Source organism: Onychostoma macrolepis, chromosome 18 (genome assembly GCF_012432095.1).
Source record: "Onychostoma macrolepis isolate SWU-2019 chromosome 18, ASM1243209v1, whole genome shotgun sequence".
NCBI lineage: Eukaryota > Metazoa > Chordata > Actinopteri > Cypriniformes > Cyprinidae > Onychostoma > Onychostoma macrolepis.
This window is the reverse complement of record NC_081172.1, coordinates 18,334,413-18,361,704: the sequence shown is the minus strand read 5'-3', so window position 1 is coordinate 18,361,704 and position 27,292 is coordinate 18,334,413. Positions and strand designations below refer to the sequence as shown.

General features: G+C 37.0%; 1 protein-coding gene across 1 annotated transcript; it reads left to right on the top strand.

The window, feature by feature from the left end:
* Nucleotides 1–876: 876 nt before the first annotated feature.
* On the top strand, nt 877–25,921 carry gmps (guanine monophosphate synthase). The gene is made up of 16 exons (XM_058751836.1): nt 877–1,122; nt 3,059–3,237; nt 4,160–4,274; nt 4,833–4,930; nt 5,074–5,177; nt 5,302–5,495; nt 7,586–7,751; nt 8,366–8,517; nt 8,817–8,990; nt 11,274–11,379; nt 13,455–13,570; nt 13,782–13,907; nt 15,653–15,768; nt 22,038–22,168; nt 23,543–23,715; nt 23,795–25,921. Exons 1-16 carry the CDS (start codon nt 1,096–1,098, stop codon nt 23,894–23,896), a joined length of 2,079 nt encoding a protein of 692 aa, XP_058607819.1. The 5' UTR covers nt 877–1,095; the 3' UTR covers nt 23,897–25,921.
* The last annotated feature ends 1,371 nt before the right edge of the window (nt 25,922–27,292 follow it).

Below are 27,292 nucleotides of genomic sequence, written 5' to 3'. Positions count from 1 at the left end.
TTTACATGACTAAATGTTTTATTTAAACACACATCCCATTAATTCCACTGGAGGACAAAAAAAATAAATAAAATTATATATATAATAATAATATTCAAGAAGGCTACAACTCTGTAACAAACTTATTTTGCCTCTGTGATGAGTTGACTAAGGTTTGGAATAAGTATTTTTCATGGAACTCTGGACTTCTGACTATTGACCAAATCTACTGAATCTACAATGTGAAACATAGGCTTACAGCAAACAGAATCTGAACAAACTCTCAGAGTCAGTTTTAGTTAATCAAACCATGCAGCGTCAGGGTAGTCCAGGTCCTAAATGAACCAGTTCCTTTTTTTTTTTTTTTTTTTTATGAATCAAAACTCTTAGGAATCAGGTTACTGAAACTCAGTCATAACTGAATAACTTAAATTATGAATGTTTCATTGGTTAAAGGAATTGTTCACACAAATAAAAATCCTGTCTTCATTTACTCACCCGTCCAAATCTGTACGACTTTTATTCTTCTGCACAAAACAACACAAAAGAAAAAAAAAAAAACTTTGAAGAAACTAACTAAATAAAATCCCTTAGAGTTTTCATAAGTTCCACAGAAGAAAAGTCGATTTTCAAACGATTTTGCCTATCCTGATCAATAATTTAAAGTGTAATTATTTAATAAAAAATAAAGAAAACTCGTGTGATGTAGGCCTAGCTACAGAAATCTGTTGCAAACACAACTTGCAATAACTGTAACCAATTAAATGCATTTATTATTTGTCAAATCTGTTTTGATCGAATCTGAAATCATCTCAACATAATTTATTTGGGTATATTTTCCCCAAACATTTCTTCTTCAAAAGTACTAAACGAATCATTATTAGGATTCCCATGTCCACCGGAGGCCCCCAGCCAACAGAAACTTTTCTCTGACTCCGACCGTCAAACTCCTCCCTATCAGCGATCGCACACCACGAGCAGGCAGAGATACGGAGCTGTAGTAGTAAGCGGCCAGCAGCAGGCGAGTGGGTGACACCGTCAACGATCACACGGAAGAGAACACGCTTACAACAGAAACACGGCAATACAAGGGTGTCCGCTTCACATCACACATTCATGGCGCTGTGTAACGGGGATAGCAAGGTCAGTAAACCGGCCTAAGCATGTACACAACCCAAACCGTTCTACCCGTCCTTGTGCGTATCACCGGTACTCGACACCGGTACTCCCCGTTCACACGCGGCCCTGTCTGCGCTGGGAAACTTAGAGCGCGCCGCGGACCCGGGGTTTATTGCATTGGTTCATTGTTGTATATTTATTAAGGCATATTTAGCGTAATGGAGAATTTTTACTGTCGGACCGTGCCTACAGCACTCCACCTGGATGATGTCGTGGTATGGTTTATGATATAGTGAGATGATCGCATGCCCCAGGCGAAGCTCAGAGGCTCATCCGCGCGCAGAACTGAGAAACAGCAGCTTGTTCTTGTGTATGCAGTTAGCCGGGCTCGCGCGCTCAAAGCTAATGCTAGTTAGCCACAATCAATGTGACATGCTGAGCTGCCATGGCTAATGAGGGTTCAGAGCTGTGGCTGAAACGAACAGCCAGCCGTGAAACGCTGTTGAGTTTCATGCGGCTACAAAAGATTTATACTTTATACGTTTAAGTAGGCCAGACTGAAAAGTTGAAGTGGTCTGTGTTAACATGCTATTATGAGCTGTAAATGGTGTACAGGCCAGTGCATTTTCACACTGGAGATTGGGTCATGTTTGGATTTTAAATGACTACCAGTTAATGTTTGCACTCTTTCAAGTGTTCATTAAATAACTTTAATTGCATTTTACCGGCGCTTTCCACTGTTTTGAGTGTGTGCTGGAGTCAGTCAGAAAGTGCTGTTTTCGTGTTCCTCACAAACCACGTGGGAGCGTTTCGTACTTATAAACTATAGTGAGAGATGCATGATTTTGTAGCATGTACATTGTCTGTCTTTATTAATACAATAGGTGATCTATTTTTATCTCACTGATCTGAAGTTATTTAGAATGAACAAAGTTATGATTAATGTCGAAGAATTGCTCAAAAGTGTATTCTGCCTGTCCCTCAAGCATCAATTTGAGTTGTGTTAGCATTTTCTTTAAAAAAAAAAAACAAAAAAAACAAAAAAATATATATATTAGAAAATGTGTAATAATAATATTAAAATTTACAGAAACTTGACCAGCCATAGGCAGTTTTGTACTTTTAAAAAAAGCTATTAGTGGTTGATGCCACATAATATATAAAGATATATAAATATAATTAATATATGTAAATATGTTCATGGAATTGTATTTGATATTTGTGACCCTGGACCACAAAGCCAGTCATAAGCAGTCAAAACCTTCCATCAAAGTTGTCCTAAAACAAAAACAAACCCGTTCCTGTCTTAGGACAACTTTGATCCACTTCAAATGTTGACTACTGTATTTGAAAATCTGGAATGTGAGGGTGCAACAAAAAAAAAAAAAAAAAATATTGAGAAAATTGCCTTTAAAGTTGTCCAAATGAGGTTCTTAGCAATGCATATTACTAATAAAAAATTAAGTTTTGTTATATTTACGGTAGGGAATTTACTAAATATCTTTAAGGAACATTATCTTTACTTAATATCCTAATGATTTTTGGCATAAAAGAAAAATCAATCCTTTTGACCCATACAATGTATTGTTGGCCTTTTCTACAAATGTACCCCTGTTACTTATGACTGGTTTTGTGGTCCAGGGTCACATTTACTAAGATGGGCATAATTACATGTAAAATAACCAAACTGGACTGAAATGACCAAATATTTGCAAATTAATCGGTATGCCTGATACCACAAATTTTTGGAAATGACTACATTAAAACCACAATGTGCAGGACATCACCTTGCCATGACTCATGTGACTGATTTATCAGAAGCAGCACATCTTTAGTCTCCAGTCACATGCACACATGCGCCTTTAAATGCATCACAAATTTCATTAGTAGCATCTTACTTGCTTAGCATGGGGAATTACGTGTGCTCTTCATTGTGCTATCTGTGTGTGTGTATCTGCAGCTGGATATCGTCGGAGAGCCTAAAGATGGTTTATGTTCCTACGAGGGTGCCGTGGTGATCCTCGACGCGGGAGCGCAGTACGGGAAAGTGATTGACAGGCGGGTACGAGAGCTGTTTGTCCAGTCTGAGATTCTGCCTTTGGAGACGCCAGCTTTCGCCATCAGAGAGCAGGGTTTCAGGTGAGCCCATCGGTGCCAAGATAGATTTAGTAGTTGATGCTGTTTGGTTCTCATGTTAAAAAGTGCCAGGGAAACCTAATTGAATTGCAAAGTAGAAATGTTTGATATGGTAACCGACAGACTTTAGTATCTGAACTAACATTCAGTGAGGCATTAAAATGATTATCCTTCATTGTTTGCAGCACGTTTTCTTAGTTTGAAACATTAAACTTTGTGGTTAATGGGGAAAACGCTGATATTGGGTTGTAAAATTTAAAATGTTAGGTATTTGTGTACGTTTCATTCCATTGTGTTTCAGGCTTTATTAAATAGCAGTCGTGTGGTGCAGCTAAGAGTGAAAATTGTGATCAGGATTTATTAGAGTCGTTGTGTACTTTAGGTATTATAAATAAAGACTGTGTGTATTTTCTAAATTATATAAAGACAATTTTCTACGTTCAAAAGTTTTTTGAATGCATTATCGGGGACTGCAAACACATTTTGTTATTGTACAGTTATAATCACTCCGCTTCTCCTTTAAGACCTAAAACTATTCTAGAAATTTATAAGGCACCAGTTGCTGAAGATAAATGGTCATATTGGTTTATTTTGTTAGTCGGTCTGTCCTTGAGAGAACACAGTGTGAGTGCTGTGCATTCCACCTGTGAGGACATAAAAGGAAACAAAGCCGTTGTGTTTTCCCGAAGCTGTGAACATTGAGACTCGGAATGTGGCTGATAGAAGGACAGAATAACCCACAAGTTGGAGAGATAAGTGGCTTAGATGATCTGGCCTTTGCATTAGAACTTTCCTAGTCTCAGTGATTCAACAGACAGACAGACTCGTTCCATCTTTCTCAGTCACTTGGGATTTTTATAATTATATTTTGGTTAATGTAAATTGGTTTATAATGTGTATATCAAATTATTGTCTCCAATGTTAGGGCCATTATTATATCCGGAGGGCCAAACTCTGTCTATGCTGAAGATGCACCCTGGTTTGATCCAGCCATATTCACCATCGGAAAACCAGTTCTGGGAATCTGCTATGGAATGCAGGTGAGAAACAAATTAGCAATAATAATAATAATGCTAAAATTAGATTGATAATATACACTACCAATCAAAAGTTTGAAGTTGGCCTGATTTTATTTGATTTATTTAGTCTCTTATGTTCAGCAAGGCTCCATTTGTTTGATCAAAAAACACAGTACAACAGCAATATTGTGAATTTTATTAAAATTTAAAATAACTTTTCTATTTTAATAAATTTTGGAATCGAATTTATTCCTGTGATGGCTAAGCTGATTTTTCAGCAGCCATTAATCCAGTCTTCAGTGTCACATGATCCTTCAGAAATCATTCTAATAAGCTGATTTGGTAATATGGAAATATTTCTTATTATTATCAATGCTGAAAACAGTTGTGCTGCTTAATATTTTTGTAAGAACTGTGATACAATTGTTTTCAGGATTGATGACTTGAAAATTCAAAAGCATTTATTTGAAATGAAGATGAATAATATATATATATATATGACAGTAGTGACATTTCTAAAACTCATATAAAATACACATAGTATGTCAAAACACTAAATGTTTTTTTTATGTTTGCCAGATGATGAACAAAGTTTTTGGAGGCACAGTACACAGGAAGAGTGTGAGGGAGGATGGTGTTTTCAACATTGCTTTGGACAGTTCCTGCTCACTCTTTAGGTATAAGTCCCTTTATTATGGCAGATTTTCATTTTATTTAGTTTTTTGTCGCCATGTGTTGTACATGCCTTAACTTTATCATTTATAAATTTGCAAAGTAGTTAATGGTTTTCTTTAGCTGAAACCCTTTTGTGTGTTTCAAGGGGGCTGCAAAAGGAGGAGCATGTTCTGCTGACGCATGGAGACAGTGTTGACAAAGTAGCAGATGGATTCAAAGTTGTTGCACAGTCAGGAAACATCGTTGCCGGTGGGTAGGCGAACCTGAAGAATATTTCCTAGACATGCTTTATATCAAAAAAAGTGTTACAGATGCTGGATTCTTTGTGGGTGTTTGGGGTTTAAGATGTTTCCTGTCTTCATTTCTGTCTTAGCCATTGCTAATGAGCAGAAGAAACTTTACGGCACTCAGTTTCATCCAGAGGTCGATCTGACTGAGAGGGGGATGGACATGCTACGCAACTTCCTGTTTGAGATTGCTGGCTGTAGCAGTAACTTTACAGTACAGAACCGTCAGCTGAACTGCATCAGGGATATCTCCGAGAAGGTGGACAAATCCAAAGTTCTGGTGAGTATCATTTAAAACAATCATTGATCACTTCACTTACAGGTTAACAGTGGCATTTTTTTGAAGTGACCAATGGCAGATGGGAGCGTGTTTCAGGAAACTTTCACTATCTTTGCAATTGCATTTAGTGATTCTAGTACAAATGTTGATTTTTTTTGATCGTGGACGATAAAAATGTCTCCACGATCTGCTTTTGAAGAAATAACTTAGAATGTGCGCTGTAGCACGATACTATCAGCTGCAGTTCTTATTCCTCCGTCTCAATATACTGTACATTATTCGGATCTGCTTTAAAGCCTTGCCGGTTAAATGTTTTATTCACGCGTCGGTCTGACTTGCGCTTTTTCTGAGCCCGTACACCCGAAGCGCGCGTGCTAAAGCCTGTCAAAAAGCTCCTGATTACTGAACTAAGTTATCTTGTGCACTAATACTGTCAAAACACACAAGGTTTATGTATAGACTCCGTTGCTTATGTCTAAAATGAGTAAGTAAACAGCTGAGAGAAACGGATGCGTGCCTCTGTATATTAGATGCGTGCAGGTCTTAAAGGGGCAGTACTGAACATGCTGCCGACTGTCATTAAAGGGATAGTTCACCTTAAAATTAAATTTCTGTCATTATTTACTAACTCGCATGTTGTCCCAAACCTGTATTAATTTCTTTCTTGTGTTGAACACAAAAGGAGATATTTTGAAGAATGTGGGTAACCAAATAGTATCTGGTCCACATTGACTTTTGATAGAAGGAAAAAACAAATACTATGGAATAAGTCACTGGGGACCAGCAACTGTTTGGTTTTCCACGTTCCTCAAAATAGCATTTATGTTTAGCAGAAGAAACCCATTCAGGTTTAAAGAAACTTTTGAGTGAGTAAATGATGGTATAAATATAAAACACTCTTTATTTTGGGGTTAATTATTCCTTCAATGTTAATAAAACACCAAAACACAAAGAGAAAAATCACTACTCTTGACTGTAAAGCGTTAATACAGTTGATTTAATAGGAATCAATCTATATAGTGTTTTATTTTTATATTTGTTGATTAAATTTATTGAATGCTCCTGCTAAATACACCTATTGTACCTGAAAATAAAACACTGTTTTATTTGTATAGTATGTGTATTTGTAATGTGTATCTTTGTTCTCATTTTTTAATAACAAAGATAAAATAATGACACAGATTTTTATCTTCGCCCACTTTGGCCTAAATATCCACCATTCTTTTTTAATATTTTTGTTACCTTGAAAGGTTTTGTCTTTATAATAGGGAAATTAGTTTGGCTGTAATGCTCAGACAACTTGCAAAATAGTAAAACCAACATGACAAAGAATCGTGATAAAATCGTGAATCGTGATTTTTCTTAAAAATATTGTAATATTATATCTTTGCCATATCCTGATAGTACTATTTTAATGTCAAAAGATGGTTTGTGCTGGCGCAAGCTGTTAGTAAATCTGGTCCAAAAATGGTAAATAATACTAAAATAGCACTGTTCTAGTGGCACAGAAATTAGACATGCCACATTTAAAGATGAATCATTCACTAATTATAATAATTAAGAGATTTATGTTTAGTAAAGCTTAGATTTAATTGGTTAGCGAATACTTGCAAGCATGTTTGGTGGATGTTACTGTTATTGTGGGCTCAATGAGATACTGATCTTACTTGATCTATGAAGGGCCTTTTGTTTGGTTGAAGGCACATATGTGATTAGCGCCAAAATACTCTAATTTGTTTAATTCCTATTAATTGCTGTTGCTCCAGGCAGTGCTTGGGTAGGATGTGTAAGTGTGTGTGTGGGCAACTAATTAAAAATTCCAATTAGTGTTCTTTCCTAAAGCAAGGTGATTTCCTCCCTGAGCTTCTGCAAAGTGGGTCTTCTCTCTAGAGCATAAACTGAGGGTTTTATTGGATTTATAATCTATTAATGAGTACAATATTATAGTAATATTATTTGTGTTTTTCCCCCAAAGTCATCTCTGGTGTACTGTTTATTCTGTGTATTTGAACATTTGGGTTTATTGGATATCTTGTTTACAGTGACAGTCCGAAGTGAGCCAGGATATCTGTGTGTTTATATGTATGCAGGTGTTACTGAGTGGTGGTGTAGATTCCACTGTGTGCACGGCCCTGCTGAATAAAGCCCTAAATCAGGAGCAAGTGATTGCTGTTCACATCGACAACGGCTTCATGAGAAAGAGAGAGAGTCAAAGTGTTGAGGAGGCATTGACTAAACTCGGCATCAAACTCAAAGGTAACATTCAAAAGGTTCCTTTTGGTACTCCGGTCAATGAAATAGTTCTTTCTTTCTTTCTTTTGATTTTTCAAGTTTATGTATGCATTATCATTTATTCTCTATATTAAAGGGAAAAATGAAAATTCACTGTTAATTTACTCAGGCCATCCAAGATGTATGTGACTTTTTTATTTATTTATTTTTTTTTTAAGTAGAACAGTAAAGAAAATTATTAACTGAAACTATGGTGCTTTGTAATTGATAAAATGAAAGCCAGTGGCTACCGTCACTTTGAGAGACAAGAAAGAATATCAGGCAACACAAAATTAATACTCATGGCAACTGATGATATATTTTCCGTTCGGCCCAGAATTTTCATTTTGGTGCATCTCTAGTAATAATGTAAATAATTCGGTTTCTTGCACAGACCTAGTGTTTCGTTTCATAAAACATGTGGATCACCAAGGACCACTGTTTCAGTTAGAAATCTTTATTGTTTTACTGAAGAAAAGTCACCTATTGGATGGCCTGAAGGTGAGTAAATTTATTTTTGGCTGAATTGTCACTTTGAATGACAAGTAAAATACATCAGTGTTGAGACTCGCTAAAAAGTCACTCTTTCTGCTTTACAGTTGTAAATGCTGCACACACCTTTTACAACGGCACAACGACCCTTCCGATATCAGAAGAGGATCGCACACCCAGGAAACGCATCAGCAAAACGCTCAACATGACCACCAATCCAGAAGAGAAACGGAAGATCATTGGGGATACGTTTGTAAAAGTGTGTTGCTCTGCTTTTTAGATGACTGTGTGCCACACCTTGTTTCGACCAGTAACTGAATTGATGATGGCATTATTATCAGATGGTCCTGTAATGATGTTAGTGTGGGTAATTGTTGACTTCAGTATTGATTCGCCTAAAATGTCTTGTGTAGACATCAAACAAGACTTCGCCTGGAGAATAAATCTATTATAGAGCATTAAAGTTCCTTGAGTTATGAAGTGATCTGAGAATGTTTAGCAGATGATGGACTATAGTTTGGAGCAGAACTGTGAGGCTCTGATTTGCTCTTTTTTTAGGTTGCAAATGAGGTGATCGGAGAGATGAATCTGAAGCCGGAGGATGTGTTCTTGGCACAAGGCACGCTCAGGCCAGACCTTATCGAGAGTGCTTCTCACCTGGCTAGCGGGAAGGCCGAAGTTATCAAAACTCACCATAACGACACAGAGCTCATCCGCAAACTTAGAGATGAGGTAAAGATTAATATGGTGCCAGCATTGTAGTTGCAGGTTTGAGTCCTGCTTGCAACATATACTAATGCTGTCTAACCTGTCATTAAAGTCATGTAACTCTTCACTTTATCTATATAGAAGACGGAAAATATATACCGTATTGACCCGAATATAAGACAATGTTTTTTTCTTGGAAATACATCTGAAAAAACGCGGTCGTCTTATATTCTTATACACTTACACCCACAACAATAGGTGGTGCCAAAAACGCATAAAACGAGTGTGGCATGAAATATGTAATGTAATTACATTTTTATGGTATATCAAAAAGTGTATATTTTTCAATGTCATTGTTGGTACATTTTACCAGTATTTACCATACTTTCAAAACAAAAATTAAAATAGGAAAAATATGCAATATGAAAATAATTTAAGCAAAAATGTGTTTTACAGAGAGAGAAAAAAAAAACAAGATTTGGTTTTCAAAAAGCCTTTTTCCAAAAGGTACATCTGGAAAAAGGGGGGTCGTATATTCGGGTCAATACGGTATTTTTTGACAGTTTTTGTCAACATTGGTGAACTCAGCCAAATATATAATAAAACCTTGGCTTGTGGGAAAAAAAAAATATATATATATATACAGGTGCTGGTCATATAATTAGAATTTATTTATTTCACTAATTCCATTCAAAAAGTGAAACTTGTATATTATATTCATTCATTACACACAGACTGATATATTTCAAATGTTTATTTCTTTTAATTTTGATGATTAGAGCTTACAGCTCATGAAAGTCAAAAATCAGTATCTCAAAATATTAGAATATTACTTAAGACCAATACAAAGAAAGGATTTTTAGAAATCTTTGCCAACTGAAAAGTATGAAAATGAAAAGTATGAGCATGTACAGCACTCAATACTTAGTTGGGGCTCCTTTTGCCTGAATTACTGCAGCAATGCGGCGTGGCATGGAGTCGATCAGTCTGTGGCACTGCTCAGGTGTTATGAGAGCCCAGGTTGCTCTGATAGTGGCCTTCAGCTCATCTGCATTGTTGGGTCTGGTGTCTCTCATCTTCCTCTTGACAATACCCCACAGATTCTCTATGGGGTTCAGGTCAGGCGAGTTTGCTGGCCAGTCAAGCACAGTAACACTATGGTCATTGAACCAGCTTTTGGTACCTTTGGCAGTGTGGGCAGGTGCCAAGTCCTGCTGGAAAATGAAATCAGCATCTCCATAAAGCTTGTCAACAGAAGGAAGCATGAAGTGCTCTAAAATTTCCTGGTAGATGGCTGCGTTGACTGTGGACATCAGAAAACACAGTGGACCAACACCAGCAGATGACATGGCAGCCCAAATCATCACTGACTGTGGAAACCTCACACTGGACATCAAGCAACATGGATTCTGTGCCTCTCCACTCTTCCTCCAGACTCTGGGACCTTGATTTCCAAATGAAATGTAAAATTTACTTTCATCTGAAAAGAGGACTTTGGACCACTGAGCAACAGTCCAGTTATTTTTCTCCACAGCCCAGGTAAGATGCTTCTGACGTTGTCTCTGGTTCAGAAGTGACTTGGTAGCCCTTTTCCTGAAGATGTCTGAGCGTGGTGACTCTTGATGCACTGACTCCAGCTTCAGTTCTCTCCTTGTGAAGCTCTTTGCTTGACTGTATTCTCAAGCTTGTGGTCATCCCTGTTGCTTGCACCTTTTCCTACCCAAATTCTTCCTTCCAGTCAACTTTGCATTTAATATGCTTTGATACAGCACTCTGTAAACAGCTACACCTTTCAGTAATGACCTTCTGTGACTTACCCTCTTTGTGGAGGGTGTCAATGTTCGTCTTCTGGATCATTGCCAAGTCAGCAGTCTTCCCCATTATTGTGGTTTCAAAGAACAAGAGATACCCAGAATTTATACTGTAGGGATGGTCATTTATTCAAACTCAAATGTAAATATTCTAATATTTTGAGATACTGATTTTTGACTTTCATGAGCTGTAAGCTCTAATCATCAAAATTAAAAGAAATAGACTGATATATTTAAAATGTTTGTGTGTAATGAATGAATATAATGTACAGGTTTCACTTTTTGAATGGAATTAGTGAAATAAATCAACTTTTTGATGATATTCTAATTATATGACCAGCACCTGTATATATATTTGGCTGTGGTATACTCCGGGCCCCCTGCAGTGTGCCAGAATAGAGGCACACAATAGGGAGTCTCTTCAAGTTAGAGGAACTCAATTATGGCTTGGTCCTAACAGTTGTTTGCTGGTTCATCTGAACGTCTTGTCCTTTAGGGTAAAGTAATTGAACCGCTGAAGGATTTCCATAAGGATGAAGTGAGAGCACTAGGTCGCGAGCTGGGGCTCCCTGAAGAAATCGTCTCCCGACACCCCTTCCCTGGTAAGATCATCAGAAACATTCAAATCCCTTTTTCTGCCTAATTAAAAAAGAATTTGGTTCAGTTTTACGAATAATTAAGCCAGGGACACACCAAGCCAACGTCGGGCCATCGGCGAGTGTCTGTCGGGCTAGTTTGTTTGGTGTGTTCCACTCGTCGGCGGCAGTTTGCCCGATTCAACATGTTGAATTAGCGTCGGGGCCGTCGGCGAGAGTGAGAACTCTGATTGGATGTTCAGTTCAGCAAATGAGTCAGTGCCCGAGAATTAAAGCGAAAGTGATAAAACTAGTAAGTAAATGAAGGCTGAAGGCAGTTCTAATGTTACGTGATCTTACCCAAGCATTCCAATATGCGAATATTTTCATAACATGAGCCGCTTAAAATGAAGAAAGTTATCAAAATAACTGATATTAAAAATTATAAGCAAGCGCTGATTTGTTTGTTTTGTATATCTTGTATATCCTTGTTTCGGTTTCTTATTTTAAAGCTGCAGTCCGTAGGTTTTGCTTCTTTGTCGCCATCTCTGTTTGAAAACCTGCAATTGCAGCTGATTGCGGAATCTTCCTTGCGTGGGTTGTGCGCCAGCATGGCTCCTGTGCGCATAAATTTTATGTTTTGAGGTGAATGTGTGGCTGTCAGTCACGCATCGGTGTGGATATTCACTGTACTACGCAATCACAGATTTTAGCCTACGTCTTGGAATATGTGAACCAAATAAGAATTTTCACTATATATATTGTCATCTGAACAAGTAACAAGTCTGCCATGTTTGTTCTGACCAACTGAGGAAAAAAGCATTACAATAAATCGCGCTACCAATGGTTATTTAATCTAAAGATCGATTAGCTCATATCACATCAAACCATGCAAATTATTATTATTGTTATCAGCATTGCGTGACTGTGTATAGTGTGTATTAGCGTGTAGATTTCAATGTCTAATCTCCAATTGTCATACCATTCGAATTTCATAATAAGAAATTATTTTAACCCAAAAAGCTAAATTGTCTTTAAAATGCAAATCTTGTGTAATCCCAGGCTATCTGTAATCAGAAGCACATTTAAAAGTGGAATATAATTAGAAAACATTATTATAAGCTAACCGTTGTGAATCGGGCTAAAGTAAGGCGATAGTTTTGAACACTGGCTGGTTATGTACTTGCTCAAATACTGATTTCAGATAATTTTTTACAAAAAGAAAGTTACGGACTGCAGCTTTAAATGACGAACATATACATTTGATAGCTGCTGATATAGACAGTTAATTCCTCTCATGCAGGTTATAGTCGGAGTGGTGTGTTCAAGCACAGCTTTTTTGCCCAGACGCTGCCCAGACGTTGTTGGGTAGTCTTGTTTTTTTTTTTTTTTTGGAATGTGCCTTTAACAACTTAAACCATTTAAATGCTTCAATGTTTTAGAGACAAAGTCTAGCAGTTGGAAAAAATATTATAATACACTGAGCCTTGATGTTTATGTGGACTTTGATTTTGACTCCCCATCATTTCCTGTACATAGCCGTAAATTAGTGTCGAAAAGGGCAAAAACAACTACATGTAGTTGGTGTTTAGTATTGAAAAAAATTGAATGATGATTTTTAATCATAAAAGTACACACATCTATACAACAAGCACACATTAGCAGTCAAAAGTTTGGAGATTTTTATATATGTATATATGTTTAAGTGTTTTATTCAGCAATGCATTAAATTAAGTATATGACACACAAATAATATATATATTTGAACTTTCTATTCATCAAAAATCTTGAAAAAATGTTTCATGGTTTCCACAAAAATATTAAGCAGCACAACAGTTTTCGACGATATAAAAAAATAAAAGCACCAAATCAGCCTGTTAGAATGATTTCTGAAGGATCATTATTTCACAGTGTTACTGTTTTATTTATTTTTTTATTCAGTAAATGCAACCTAAATGAGAATTCCTTTGGGGGGGGGAAACTTGTACTGTAAAGCCCAAACTTTAGAAGGGTAGTATGTTTTAAAAGATTAATTGCGACTAATGACGATCAATGACTCTAATGTGTGTGCTTTGCTGAAATGTGTGTAATGTGTGTTGCAGGTCCAGGCCTTGCCATTAGAGTGATCTGCGCCGATGAACCTTACATCTGTAAAGACTTTGCCGAGACCAACAACATCCTAAAAATCATCACAGACTTCTCTGCCAGTGTCAAAAAGGTATGTGTGCACAAGTTTAAACATTGCTTATTTCTTGGCTGAATTATTGACACGGACCTTAAATAATTGATCTTTCTCAACTTAAAAGTCTGTAAGTTTGCTGATTAAGTTGAAAGTGGATACTTGAAAGCACACAGTCATTCCAGAGTTCCCTCTGGATTATATATGGCATGCTATAAAATCTCAATCCTTTTGATGTCAATCCATTCAGCCTCACACCCTTCTTCAGAGAGTGAAGTCATGCATATCAGATGAGGAGGAAGAGAAACTCATGCAGATCACCAGCCTTCATTCACTAAATGCCTTTCTGCTGCCAATTAAAACTGTCGGTGTTCAGGTAAGTATTGCTGTCTGCCATTGCTTTCATGTCACATTCAGACACATTTATTTATAATGCGAGCATAAGAATGATTTGCTTTTTTTATTTTTTTATTTTATTTTTATTTTTTTTGCACTGGCCGATATTTCAGCCACCTTGGTCTTATGCTTATTATTATACCTAATTTTTGTTTACAGATGCCATTACAGAAATGCAGTCAGCCCTAATCCATTTATTCCACATGCAAAAGTGTCCAATAATGGAGTTATTCTCCTTTGAAAATGTGAATTCCGGCCCGTAATGTCTGTGTTTGTTATGGTTTGTGAAACCCGCCCACTGCCAGTTTACCCAATTGTATTTCGGCACCCCGGGTTGCCAGTTAGCGGAAAACACAGCGTATTTAATTTCATTCATCGGCATGGCCGCTCGTTCCTGTTGGTGTTGTTAATCTGGCAACCTGCGTCAAGAGGAGGGGCCGGGTGAAAAAAACCGTCTCCAATATTTTGAATTTGGACTGCAATACCTAGTTCAACCACTGGGTGTCAATCCTACATACAGCACCTTTAATTTATCCGAGTATATGATCTTTAACGTATTTTTTATAAGGCATGATGGAAGAGTTTGGGAAACCTATTTGTATAATATAATAATATAATTACTAGGTCTGTGTTATTTCCCTCAGCTGCCATTTTAATTGTTGTTAGTGCCAATATTATAATCTTAAACTAAAACTATTAAACATTATTTAAGTAACTATTAAATGTAAAACTTAAAATAAATGTTTCATTGGCAACAAACTGGATAAGTTTTAAGTTGAAGTATTAAAATAAAATAAAAATATTTTTAAAAAGACACAAGCTAATAAAAATGTACATTACAAAAGTACTTAAACTAAAATTAAAAAGAAAACTGAATATAAAGCAGTAAAACCTAATTAAAACTGTTAATACTAAAAAAGTAACTATATAAATAATACTAAAATAACACCGGTTACTGTGACTGTTCACTTGTTTGAGGTGAAATTTACACTGTCTCAAATGACAAACTCTTCTGTCTGGAAGACAGGACGACCTGTCTGGCTGCATAGCACCATTCATTGTCTGATGACATTTTCCTGTGTCTAAATTTTTGTGGTTAGGCTTTCAAACACACTGTTCCATTGAAACACACAGTGTTGCTTATTCCCTTTCTATTGCTGTGTTTCAGTTGATGTTATTTGTAGTAATGAAAATGTCAAAGAGCAGTACTGTCAGTCCAGCACAGTCTGTATATAAGCATATAGAGTGATCGGTCCTCTGCTACTGTGTGCGGATCTCACGATGTTTGTATTTATAGACAGGTTTTCAATCATAGTGCCAGAGGAGGCTGGTTTACATCTGTGAGATGAAGCCATTAGACAGAACACGTCCAGACAGAGGCAGTCAGCGTCTCACCACATTGGTTGATGATGCATGGCTGTATGTGCCTCTAACAGACGGCTTACTGCTATACCACGCTGTGCTAAAATTACCACAGTCTCCAGACTCTGAGCTGGGACATGCTGACACGCAGGGTGGCAAAATGTTTTAAATACCGTACAGACGTGCGCTGTATTTATGCATGTTGTTAAGATCTGTTGTTGTTAACGCATAATAGTTTAACAGTTGCCGACTTCTCCACAGTTAAAATGCACTCATTCTGCACAGATGTTTAAAATGAATCTTTCTGGAGATGTTGGAGGATTGAATGTGTTCTAATTCTGATTCCATATGATCTGTGTACAGGGTGACTCCCGGTCATACAGTTATGTTTGTGGGGTGAGCAGTAAAGAGGCCCCTCACTGGGATTCGCTGATGTTCCTGGCCAGACTCATCCCTCGGATCTGTCACTCCATCAACAGGTAACGCCATCAGGTTGACTCTTTGCTTCAGTCATCTTTCCATCAAACATGTGAAAAACGTATTCGCGTATTCATCCCCGTTGCAAGGCTCGAGATTGAGACCATTTTGGTTGCATATACTCCCATAATTTAATCTCTGCGATCTCAAAATATATTTAGGAGCATTTGTACGAGTGCATATAATTGTCACAGTTATGTGTCTTCTGTGTGCTGATAAGGTGTGCTGTTCTATCAAACGTAACAAACATAACTTCATCTTTACATTCTTAAATTTAATGCAGATTTTAGATTGATTAATATTAGCTGTCAATCACTCAGTCACTGCTTTCCGCTGTCAGGTGACGGAGTGCTAACTACCGTGGGAAATGCAAAGGGCAGAAGAAGAGAGAAAATGAAAAGAACACTAACAGATGTCTTTTGTAAACCACCTAAAGTTACAAATAATGGTGCTGGTGATGGCGATCATGTGGTGAATGTTGACCCACCAGCCGAAAAGAAGGCGTACAGTTTTCAGAGAGAATGGTTGAAAGACTTTGAGTGGCTCCGCTATGCACTGCATGCACTTTAAAGCCTGTGGGATGGAGTTTGCAGGTAACACTAACAGCATTCGCCACCGAATCTACACATTTTTAAGCTCGAGTGCTTGGTTAAACACGGAGAGAGTGCCAAACACAAGAAATGCAGGGACAAGTGTGTGGCAAAACATTCAGGATCATCAGGTTCAATCGTTAAGACCTTTAATCGTCAGGATGCTCACATAGGGGTCTGCGATTAATATCGTAATTGTTTTTTTTAACGATGTGCGATTTGACATTGAGTATATTGCAAAAACCAAACAGAACGCCTACAGAGAGTGCACGCATACATGATGTGATGAAGTCTAGTAGGTTAGACTAGTGCGCGTGCGCATTTAGAGTGCTTTTTTTTTTCACTGCATGATTCAGTCTATTAAAATGCATCACAAAATTCAAGATATGGGGGCTTTATATAATTTCATATAGATAATATCACACGAAGAGTGATGTTTTTTTCCTCCAAAAATCAGCATGATAACAATTGTGATATTGATTTGTATACAACAGTTCAATAAACAAGAAGTTAAAACCCCTTAACTGTCACCGTCCCGTATACGGGACGTCTAACTTTACTTCACTATATTACAGTTAAATTCTAATGTAATCATGACAAACTATATATCATTGGAAAGGTCCAAGTCTCCTAAATAGATATATTACCATTTTTTGTTGTTACAAATTATGTAGGAACAGTAATAGATTCATTTATGACGAGAGTGCACCAAGAGTCTATGATAAATCTACATCGTAACAGGAGTTCTGACCTTTGTCACAAAAAGTCTTTATTTCCTTGCCTTTTTCCCTATCACATGTTTTAGCTATCATCATAAGTTATATACCATTTGAAAGCTTAAAATCTCAAAATTCCTGTGAAAACCATTTTGAAATCGGACATTGCGTTTCCATAGAAATGGTATTTCAAAATGTTTTAGCGGTCTCCTCCCCCTTAGCGGCGGTGTCATATTACAAAATGTATTACGGTCTTTTAGAATCGAAACGTTTTATAATCTTGACAAAATACATATCGTTGGAAAGGTCTGAGTCTCAAGATTCCATATTTGGTGGTTATTTGTTATAGATGTAATATTGAGAGAGAAATTGATAGAATTGTGACATAAATGTGACAAAAAAAAAAATCTTTCTCTTTACTTATTCCTTCCTTTGGTAGTTTGTACTTATTTGAACAATGCCTGAGACTTGGTGTTGCAAGCACTTCGTCTGTCTGATTGCCTCTTCAAGATGAATCGCTTTATGTATTCCCCAATTGTAAGTCGCTTTGGATAAAAGCGTCTACAAAAATGACTAAATGTAAATGCATTAAAAAACAATTCAATGGAGTTTGAATGGCACCCGGTGGCTGTTTTTGGTATAACGCCTAAACAAAATTGAATATGAACCTCAATTTTTTTTTATATCAACTTCAAATTTGGAACACAACTTATGTACACACATGGCTTTAATTTTATAGCAATTTTGGATTTTTAACTTTTTTTTAAAATATTTATTTTATATAAAATAAAATAAAAATAGTATAATATTTTTTACAGTAAATTTAAACTTCTGTAACTTTTTAATACTTTAATTTTACTAAATGATTTCACTTCTGTAGTAATCTGCTAATTGTCTTCTTTAATATTAAGAGAATTACATTTTAGACGCCATATTTCCTGTTTTTGCTCTATTTCGACAACAAAAATAATTCCAAACACAGCCACAGCACTGTTTTGTGTCTCTGAGCAACATGACGGTGTTTCGTTCCTGAATGAATCAACCGCTTAAATGATTCGGTTCAATCGCAGTGACTCACTTATTAACAGTGACTTGCTGCCACCTACTGGCGGTTTTAATTTCACATTTAAAGTGTCTTTTCATTTAAAAATAAAAATAAACGATTCAAATATCAGTATTCAACGTTTCATGTTTACAGTATTAAAATTATATATGCATGTGTAACTGGAGATTAAATGCATTCATGTCCTGCATTAAGCAGTGTGTAAATGCATCTAAATTCCACTTAAGAAATTCTAAATTCAAAGATGAATTTTGTTGATACTGATTTCATTTGCTTGATAACAGCCCAAATGTCTTATTATTCTAATTGACTGATTAAATGTAAGAATTTGACTCAAATGATGATGCACACTTTTAGAACAAAAAATGGCTTAATTGTAAAAATGACCATAAAAGGTAAAAAATCAATTTAAACTTATTGGAAAAGATTAATTTCTATCACTGCTCTGAACTGACCACCACACAGAATATGAAGAATATCAAAGTCAGCTGTAATCACGGTAGTCCTTAAGATCAGCACAATAACACACTCAGCAAAATATCGTCTAATTATCGTTATCGATAAAATCCTAGAAAATATCGAGATATTATTTTTTGTCAATATCGCACACCCCTAGCTGCCAGCCATTCCGCGCAATTGGCAGAGCTGAATGTAAAATTTAACACCGCATACACTATCCTAACCCTCGCCAAAGAGGAGCTCTCTCTCTGTGTTTAACCAAACTCAGATTAACTAGGGTGGTTTACGAAAGAAATCTGTGTTCTTTTCATTTTCTTTCTTCTTCAGCCCTTTGCATTTCCCACGGTAGTTAGCTCCCTGTCACCTGACAGCGGAAAGCAGTGACTGGGTGATTGACAGCAATCTAAAATCTGCATTAAAGTTAAGAATGTAAAGATGAAATCTGATAATATAAAATTTGTAATTGTGGTGCTCATTCATTTTTGGTGGGTCCTCCTAAATTTTTGCTGGTGCTGCCAAGTAAAAAAGTTAATTTCGAGCCCTGCATTGACAGACTCTCTTAAACCCCTTGTGTTTGTTTAGTTAAAAATGATTTGTTTAAAGGTCGCATAAGTTTTTATGGCACTGAGTATGTATACATGGACAACAATATTCAGATTTTAATATGGTTAAGACAATACACTGAGGCCCCGTTTACACTAGTGCGTTTTTGTTTTAAAACGCATAACTTTTGCTACGGTTACACTACTCTGGCGTTTTCGAGGTCGAAAACGGAGACTTTTGAAAATGACCCCGTTTTAGTTTGAAAACTCTGGGGTTGCGTTTCAGTGTAGACGGACCAAAACGGAGACTTCTGAAAATGATGGCGTGGCTGCCCACATTCGCACTGCACATCCTTGATGACCATGAAAACGATAACATCATGCTCATTGTGGTACCCATAGATATGGCAGAAGCGTCCGCCATCTACAGTGAGGAAAATAAGTATTTGAACACCCTGCTATTTTGCAAGTTCTCCCACTTAGAAATCATGGAGGGGTCTGAAATTGTCATCGTAGGTGCATGTCCACTGTGAGAGACATAATCTAAAAAAAATCCAGAAATGACAATGTATGATTTTTAACTATTTATTTGTATGATACAGCTGCAAATAAGTATTTGAACACCTGTCTATCAGCTAGAATTCTGACCCTCAAAGACCTGTTAGTCTGCCTTTAAAATGTCCACCTCCACTCCATTTATTATCCTAAATTAGATGCACCTGTTTGAGGTCGTTAGCTGCATAAAGACACCTGTCCACCCCATACAATCAGTAAGAATCCAACTACTAACATGGCCAAGACCAAAGAGCTGTCCAAAGACACTAGAGACAAAATTGTACACCTCCACAAGGCTGGAAAGGGCTACGGGAAATTGCCAAGCAGCTTGGTGAAAAAGGTCCACTGTTGGAGCAATCATTAGAAAATGGAAGAAGCTAAACATGACTGTCAATCTCCCTCGGACTGGGGCTCCATGCAAGATCTCACCTCGTGGGGTCTCAATGATCCTAAGAAAGGTGAGAAATCAGCCCAGAACTACGGGAGGAGCTGGTCAATGACCTGAAAAGAGCTGGGACCACCGTTTCCAAGGTTACTGTTGGTAATACACTAAGGCGTCATGGTTTGAAATCATGCATGGCACGGAAGGTTCTCCTGCTTAAACCAGCACATGTCCAGGCCCGACTTAAGTTTGCCAATGACCATTTGGATGATCCAGAGGAGTCATGGGAGAAAGTCATGTGGTCAGATGAGACCAAAATAGAACTTTTGGTCATAATTCCACTAAACGTGTTTGGAGGAAGAAGAATGATGAGTACCATCCCAAGAACACCATCCCTACTGTGAAGCATGGGGTGGTAGCATCATGCTTTGGGGTGTTTTTCTGCACATGGGACAGGGCGACTGCACTGTATTAAGGAGAGGATGACCGGGGCCATGTATTGCGAGATTTTGGGGAACAACCTCCTTCCCTCAGTTAGAGCATTGAAGATGGGTCGAGGCTGGGTCTTCCAACATGACAATGACCAAGCACACAGCCAGGATAACCAAGGAGTGGCTCTGTAAGAAGCATATCAAGGTTCTGGCGTGGCCTAGCCAGTCTCCAGACCTAAACCCAATAGAGAATCTTTGAAGGAGCTCAAAGCCAGAAACCTGACTGATCTAGAGAAGATCTGTGTGGAGGAGTGGGCCAAAATCCCTCCTGCAGTGTGTGCAAACCTGGTGAAAAACTACAGGAAACGTTTGACCTCTGTAATTGCAAACAAAGGCTACTGTACCAAATATTAACATAGATTTTCTCAGGTGTTCAAATACTTATTTGCAGCTGTATCATACAAATAAATAGTTAAAAAATCATACATTGTGATTTCTGGATTTTTTTTTTTTAGATTATGTCTCTCACAGTGGACATGCACCTACGATGACAATTTCAGACCCCTCCATGATTTCTAAGTGGGAGAACTTGCAAAATAGCAGGGTGTTCAAATACTTATTTTCCTCACTGTATATAATAGGGAATCTACTAATACACATCTATGGTAGTACCTGCATGAATGGTCATATGGCATGCGTTTTTCGGTTGTGTAGTGTAAACGGAGATTGTTTCTGAAATGCCAGTGTAAATGGGGATCGTTTTCATTCTAAAACGCCGTTTTAAAACGAAAACGCACTAGTGTAAATGGGGCCTGAATAAGAATCTACCATATAAACAGATTTTTGATTACCTTAATCCGGCTAAAGTCATACTCGAAGTAAACACAAATTGAATTAAGACGTGTGGAGTATTCCTATTTTGGTCACATTATCGAAGTGCAGTATAGACATGTACACACCTTAATCACACTATTATCGTTGTGTAGGACTTTTCGGGTTCATTTTGCATCAGGATACGCGTCTTTGGCACAGAAATACTCTGTCATGTGTCCAACTCGCTTTTTGAGACTTTGGTCATGTTTAGCATGAGAATCCAACTCTTTAACAGTGTAAATAAGTCAGAAATGAATACTTTTATACAGGAAGGATGCATTAAATTGATAAAAACTGATCAGATCAGCATAGTCTAATGATTTTTGAAGGATCATGTGGCATTGAAGACTGGACTAATGGCTGATGAAAATTCAGTTTTACCATCAGAGGAATAAATTACATTTTAAAATATATTACTTTTTACAATATTACTGTTACTGTATCCGTAGAGTCTTTAGTTTTTATCAGTTTTGATACTTGGTGACATTTAAGCTTCTTTCAAAAATATTTAAAAATTATACCAACAACAAACTTTTGAACTGTAGTGTACAACAGTTGTCATAGTGTCAAGTAAAAGTCCTTTATTATGTCCTTATTTGGTCTCTAATGTAAATTCAAAGTTTTTCCTTTTTCATTCCTTGTTCATCTCTTCCTTTTCAGAGTTGTTTATGTTTTTGGGTCACACGTAAAGGAGCCTCCCACTGACATCACGCCCACCTTCCTGACCACTGGTGTTCTCAGCACGCTAAGACAGGCAGACTTTGTAGCGCACTCCATTTTAAGAGAGTCCGGTAAGAGCTGGCTGCCTCAGCTGTCTGCTTCATTATTGTCATAACCTTTATGTGTGTAAACACTCCCACCACAGCTATGGCTACTGCGAGAGCTGTGTAAACACTTTCACCACACTTACGTCTCTTGAGGGGAAAATCTGCTTGGTTTGACAACGTTAGTCAAAGGCAGCAAACGTTACTGTTTGATTTCTGTTGTTTATACAGTTTTGACTGTTCAAAAGTTTTGTCTAACAGAACCTAGAGTATAGATACATTAGGGCTATCTGCAAATAAATAGGGATGTAACGATTCACTCACGATTCGATTCGAGTCACGATTTTGATTTCACGATTCGATTTTCTCACGTTTTTTTTTTTTTTTTACAAAATGCGATTGAAGACATTATACAGTAAATGAAAAGGTGTCCTTTTACTAGGCTATTGCTACACGTTTATTTGTGAAATTGAAATATGTGACCCTGGACCACAAAACCAGTCTTAAGTCGCTGGGGTATATTTGTAGCAATAGCCAAAAATACATTGTATGGGTCAAAATTACCCATTTTTCTTTTATGCCAAAAATCATTAGGATATTAAGCAAAAATCATGTTCCATGAAGATATTTAGTGAATTTCCTACTGTAAATGTATCTCAACTTAATTTTTAATCAGTAATATGCATAGCTAAGAACTTCATTTGGACAACTTTAAAGGTAATTTTCTCAGTATTTTGATTTTTTTTTTTTTTTTTTTTGCACCCTCAGATTCCAGATTTTCAATCCAAATATTGTCCTATCCTAACAAACCATACATTAATGGAAAGCTTATTTATTCATCTTTCAGATGATGTAGAAATCTCAATTTTGAAAAATTTACACACATGACTGGTTTTGTGGTCCAGGGTCACATATAACAAAACTATATTGAAATTTTAAAACAAACCCTAAATCAAATAAGTTACACATGAACAGTTTTTAATCTAAATTAGACTGTATAATTTTGAAATTTGAAGCAAAAACAGAATGGTCTGACTTTAGTTTTGTGAAACTATACTACATAAAAACACATTACAGCCATTTTGTATGTTGTTTTTTTTGTTTTGTTTTTTCCCTCTTATAGTGCCACCAAGTGGCCAAGCTCCATGATTTTTGTTCATGTTAGCTCAGATTTAGCTCTTACATACATTTGAACGTTTTGGCGTCCCTTTGCGATATTGAGTCGAAAATTCAACTTTTTTCATACTTACTGATATTCACTCTTCCAGAGAATCTGGATGATCCTCGGCCATCCTAACAATTACAAAAGGGTTTTAGCGCCATGCGCTCGAACCCCTAATAAATGGATAAGTTCTCAACATCATATATTAAAATATATATTTGTATGAATTTTTGATACAGGCTACTCAAGTAAGATCAGCCAGATGCCAGTCATCCTCACCCCACTGCACTTTGATCGTGACCCGCTGCAGAAGCAGCCATCCTGCAGACGGTCCGTCGTCATCAGAACCTTCATCACCAGCGACTTCATGACCGGCATCGCCGCTACTCCAGACAACCAAATCCCTGAAGAGGTGAGAGATCAGATCCTTTATCCAAACATAAAAACCCTACGTCATTTCCACACACTAACTCATGCTCCTCTGGCCACAGGTGGTTCTCAAGATGGTCAACGAGATCAAGAAAATCCCAGGCATCTCCAGAGTGATGTATGACCTGACGTCCAAGCCACCGGGAACCACCGAGTGGGAGTAGATCCGTGGACTTTTGTACCTTCTAAATTTATCCTTGTCGACTCCTCTTCTACCTCCCCCTTTCCCAGTACTGCTACATTCCCCCCAAACCCTTTTTCTCCACTCCCGCGACCCCCTTTAGGCACGCCGCCCTGTCATTGTCCCACTGAGACCGGAACATTCCCTACAATGGCAGGTTGTACTGTGATTGGCGCTTAACTGACAACGCTACTTCAGTTACGCCTCGTTATCTGGGGTCAGTTGTAATATTGGTATTATAAGTAGTGGTGTTGTTGTTATTATCCTCATCACTGATGATAATAATGATGATACATTGACTCAAGGTTTTTTTTATTTATTTTTTTTACCATCAGCTCTCTGTTTAATGCATTGTGACAGGTCACTCCTCCGTACTTTCTGTTGTAGCCACTGAAGGTCTAAGATCATTTTTGGGCAGTTGACTGTCCGTGTGCAGCACGACACGAAGAAAGCCGTTTTTTTAAGCAAATCCACTCGTTCGAGGGTTACGTTCCAAGTGTTGCTGCTTTTTGCCTTTAAGATAAACTTGTTTTCACTAACTCCGTTTGTGCAGTGTTGATTTCGGTTTGGATTTCTTACCTGAACTCTTCTATGGAAGTGGCAGGTAAAGACTAGCAGTAGTAGCTCCTTAAACGTGACCAATCGATGTTTATTTGCCAAATATAGATGAGATCAGACAGTTTGCTAAATGCCGCTCTTAGGCTGTGGACGGGCTGGTTTATCACAGAGGTTTTGCTGTGAAGGAGTCTCCTAATCTGGAGGCCTCCCGAAATTTGTGCCTGTTTTATCATCTTTTTTTTTTTTTTTCCTTTCGGTTACTTTGTTTTTCAGGGATGCGAATTTATTTGATGCTGCATTATTTTCTTCTGTCTTTTCCAGAAAAGGATTATTGACATTTGAATAGTGAGAAGTGAGAAAATGTGTAATTTTTGGTGTTTGCATTTTTCATCACCATCATAGTTGAGTTTGCCTGGGCTGGTCTTATAAGCACGTAAGATCAACAGTGTACTTATTTTCACCAATAAAGGCCTTGGTATTTTTTTTTTTTTTTTTTTTTTTTTGTGCTAGGTAGAGCAATAGTGTTTCCAAAGGCAAATGAAAGGAGATTTACAGAGGGAGGAAGAATAGGTGATTGACAGGACACAAGCTGAAGGGCATCATCCTGCAAAGAACGCCAAGTCCTTTTGAGCTAAGTTGGGCTTAACTGAATTTGGACCACGAGTTACTGTCAATATTTGAGTCAGTCCTCCTGTGTGTGGCCTCATTATTATTATTAATATTCCACTCCTTTAACGGAAGCGTGTTCTTATGTATAGAGAGAGGGGGCTTTGATTGGGCTCAAATGGAGATCTGTGCCCAGCCCTCTGTCTAATTTATGATGTAGAGAATTGTTGTGATATGAATAACACGCTTGGTATTTATTGTCTTCAAAGATTTCAAAACTTTCTGTTGTCACGATAGCAAAAAAAAAAAAACTCAATGCAAGATGAACTTCCTTTTTGTCTTAATTGCAAATCTTGTTCTTAATGTCTTTTTCTCAGTGTCTCCTTTATCATGTGTATATTTTACTTAAAAATACAACTAACACGTTTAAATTCCTAGTGGGTAAACTGCAATATTATATGATATTCAGTTTAATTTATGCAAATCTATGTTTATTCCCCTCCCCTTCTTTTTTTTTTTTTTGTCTAAACCTGAACAATGCTGTTTTACCTTAGTATTGTGCCTCAGACCAAGCCACCGCATGCAGTTTGAAACTGATATTTGTATAATGCAAACTGAGCTTTAATAAAGAACTCTGTGTTCAGATTTCTCTCATCACAAGATCTTTCACGGATTGATTATATATTATTTGCATTTGGTTCACACTTCTGGTGTAGATAATTAAACAGTTAAAATACCTAATACGTATACTTTTTGTGCAAAGTGAGTATATGAATGTGAAAGAAATTAGTGATATTACTGTGTAAGAGACAACAGTAACGTTCTGATAAATCCTTGCATAACTATATGCAGTATTAATCTCTCCTCCCCCATATATATATACAATTTGTGTAAGTTTTTAATTTGCATTTTTTTTTTTTCTAATATTTTCATTTAGAATTATTTCAGTTTTGGTAATTTTAGTACATCAACTTATACTTTTCTGCTGCCAATTCTTTAAATGTTTAAGTTTTTATATAATATTTGTTTTATTTTAGCTTTGCTTCAATTAATGAACACAGGTTATAGATGTTGTAGATGACTTGATTATCCACTTTCACATGGGATTTGTAGAATTATATCAGGACAACCTGGTAAATTACTGTCTTGTTTATGTGTGGCAAATAAGGTGTTTATCAATAAAACAAAATAAGCCAAATGCGCCCACTAGTGGACCAAGTTACTATTGCAGCCAACAATGTACTTTAATATGTAATATTTAATAATAATTTAATATTTCTTAATTAATCCAAAGACATTTTGCATACATTCTTCAACTGTTTTTGAAAACATTATTACAATTGACTGAAAAACAATCCCACAGCATAGTCAAGTCACCTTTATTTATATAGCGCTTTTAACAATACGGATTGTGTCAAAGCAACTTTCCAATATCAGAATAGGAAAATAGTGTCAATAATGTAAAATGACAAGATTAAAGATTATTATTGCATAGTGCAATCTCAAAGGATGTAATGTATTGTTGTTTTGCCAATTTCTCAGCTCTATTAGAAAATTCATTATGATGCCCTAACACACTGAGGTAAGTGAGGTGCTTTGGTTGTGTGAAGTCAGGTAAAATGAGCCACTTTTTTGGAAAATGCAATAAACAAGCATTTAAATGTCTGAACATTGATTGATCATTATGTGTTAAATCAGGTAAAGGTCCTCTGTCAACACAATTTGTTCAGCTTAATGGACAGTTAAAATGTGTTAGTAGTTAAACTAATGACTAGTGATGTTTCATTGCAGCGTTGGGAGCAGATATTGCATAACGTGACAGGCTGTTGTTTGTGAACTCAGTGTGCTTGTGTGTGTTTCTCGCTTTCACTTGGGAAGAAGGTTCAGGTGTGTGTCGCTGTGCTGATTGAAGGACATGTAGTGACAAGCACATCCACAAACAGCAAGATCCCGAAGGAAAGGAAAGATACAGTATCAAGTCTATTATAGAGCTAAACAGCAGGGGAGGTTCAAGCACCAGTGCTGTCACCAAACAAGCTGAAGCATGCCGATCACAATTAAATCAAACCCCATGGTGGTGCTGCGCTGTTCACCCCATCGCCTTCATCTGTCTCTACAGTAAATGTCCCAGTGAGTAGACTGATCTTTAATTAAAATGTTTTTAATGTCTGAAAAAAATATATAGAGATTCATTTTGTTACTGTTTCACTTCTTT

What these genes read in the sequence shown, in the direction of transcription:
- gmps (XM_058751836.1), top strand. Translation starts at nt 1,096, where the DNA reads ATGGCGCTGTGTAACGGGGATAGCAAG. An exon ending in ACTCGGCATCAAACTCAAAG is followed by an intron (nt 7,752 to 8,365) that starts GTAACATTCAAA and finishes TCTGCTTTACAG; the next exon opens with TTGTAAATGCTGCACACACC. An exon ending in TCTCTGCCAGTGTCAAAAAG is followed by an intron (nt 13,571 to 13,781) that starts GTATGTGTGCAC and finishes CAATCCATTCAG; the next exon opens with CCTCACACCCTTCTTCAGAG.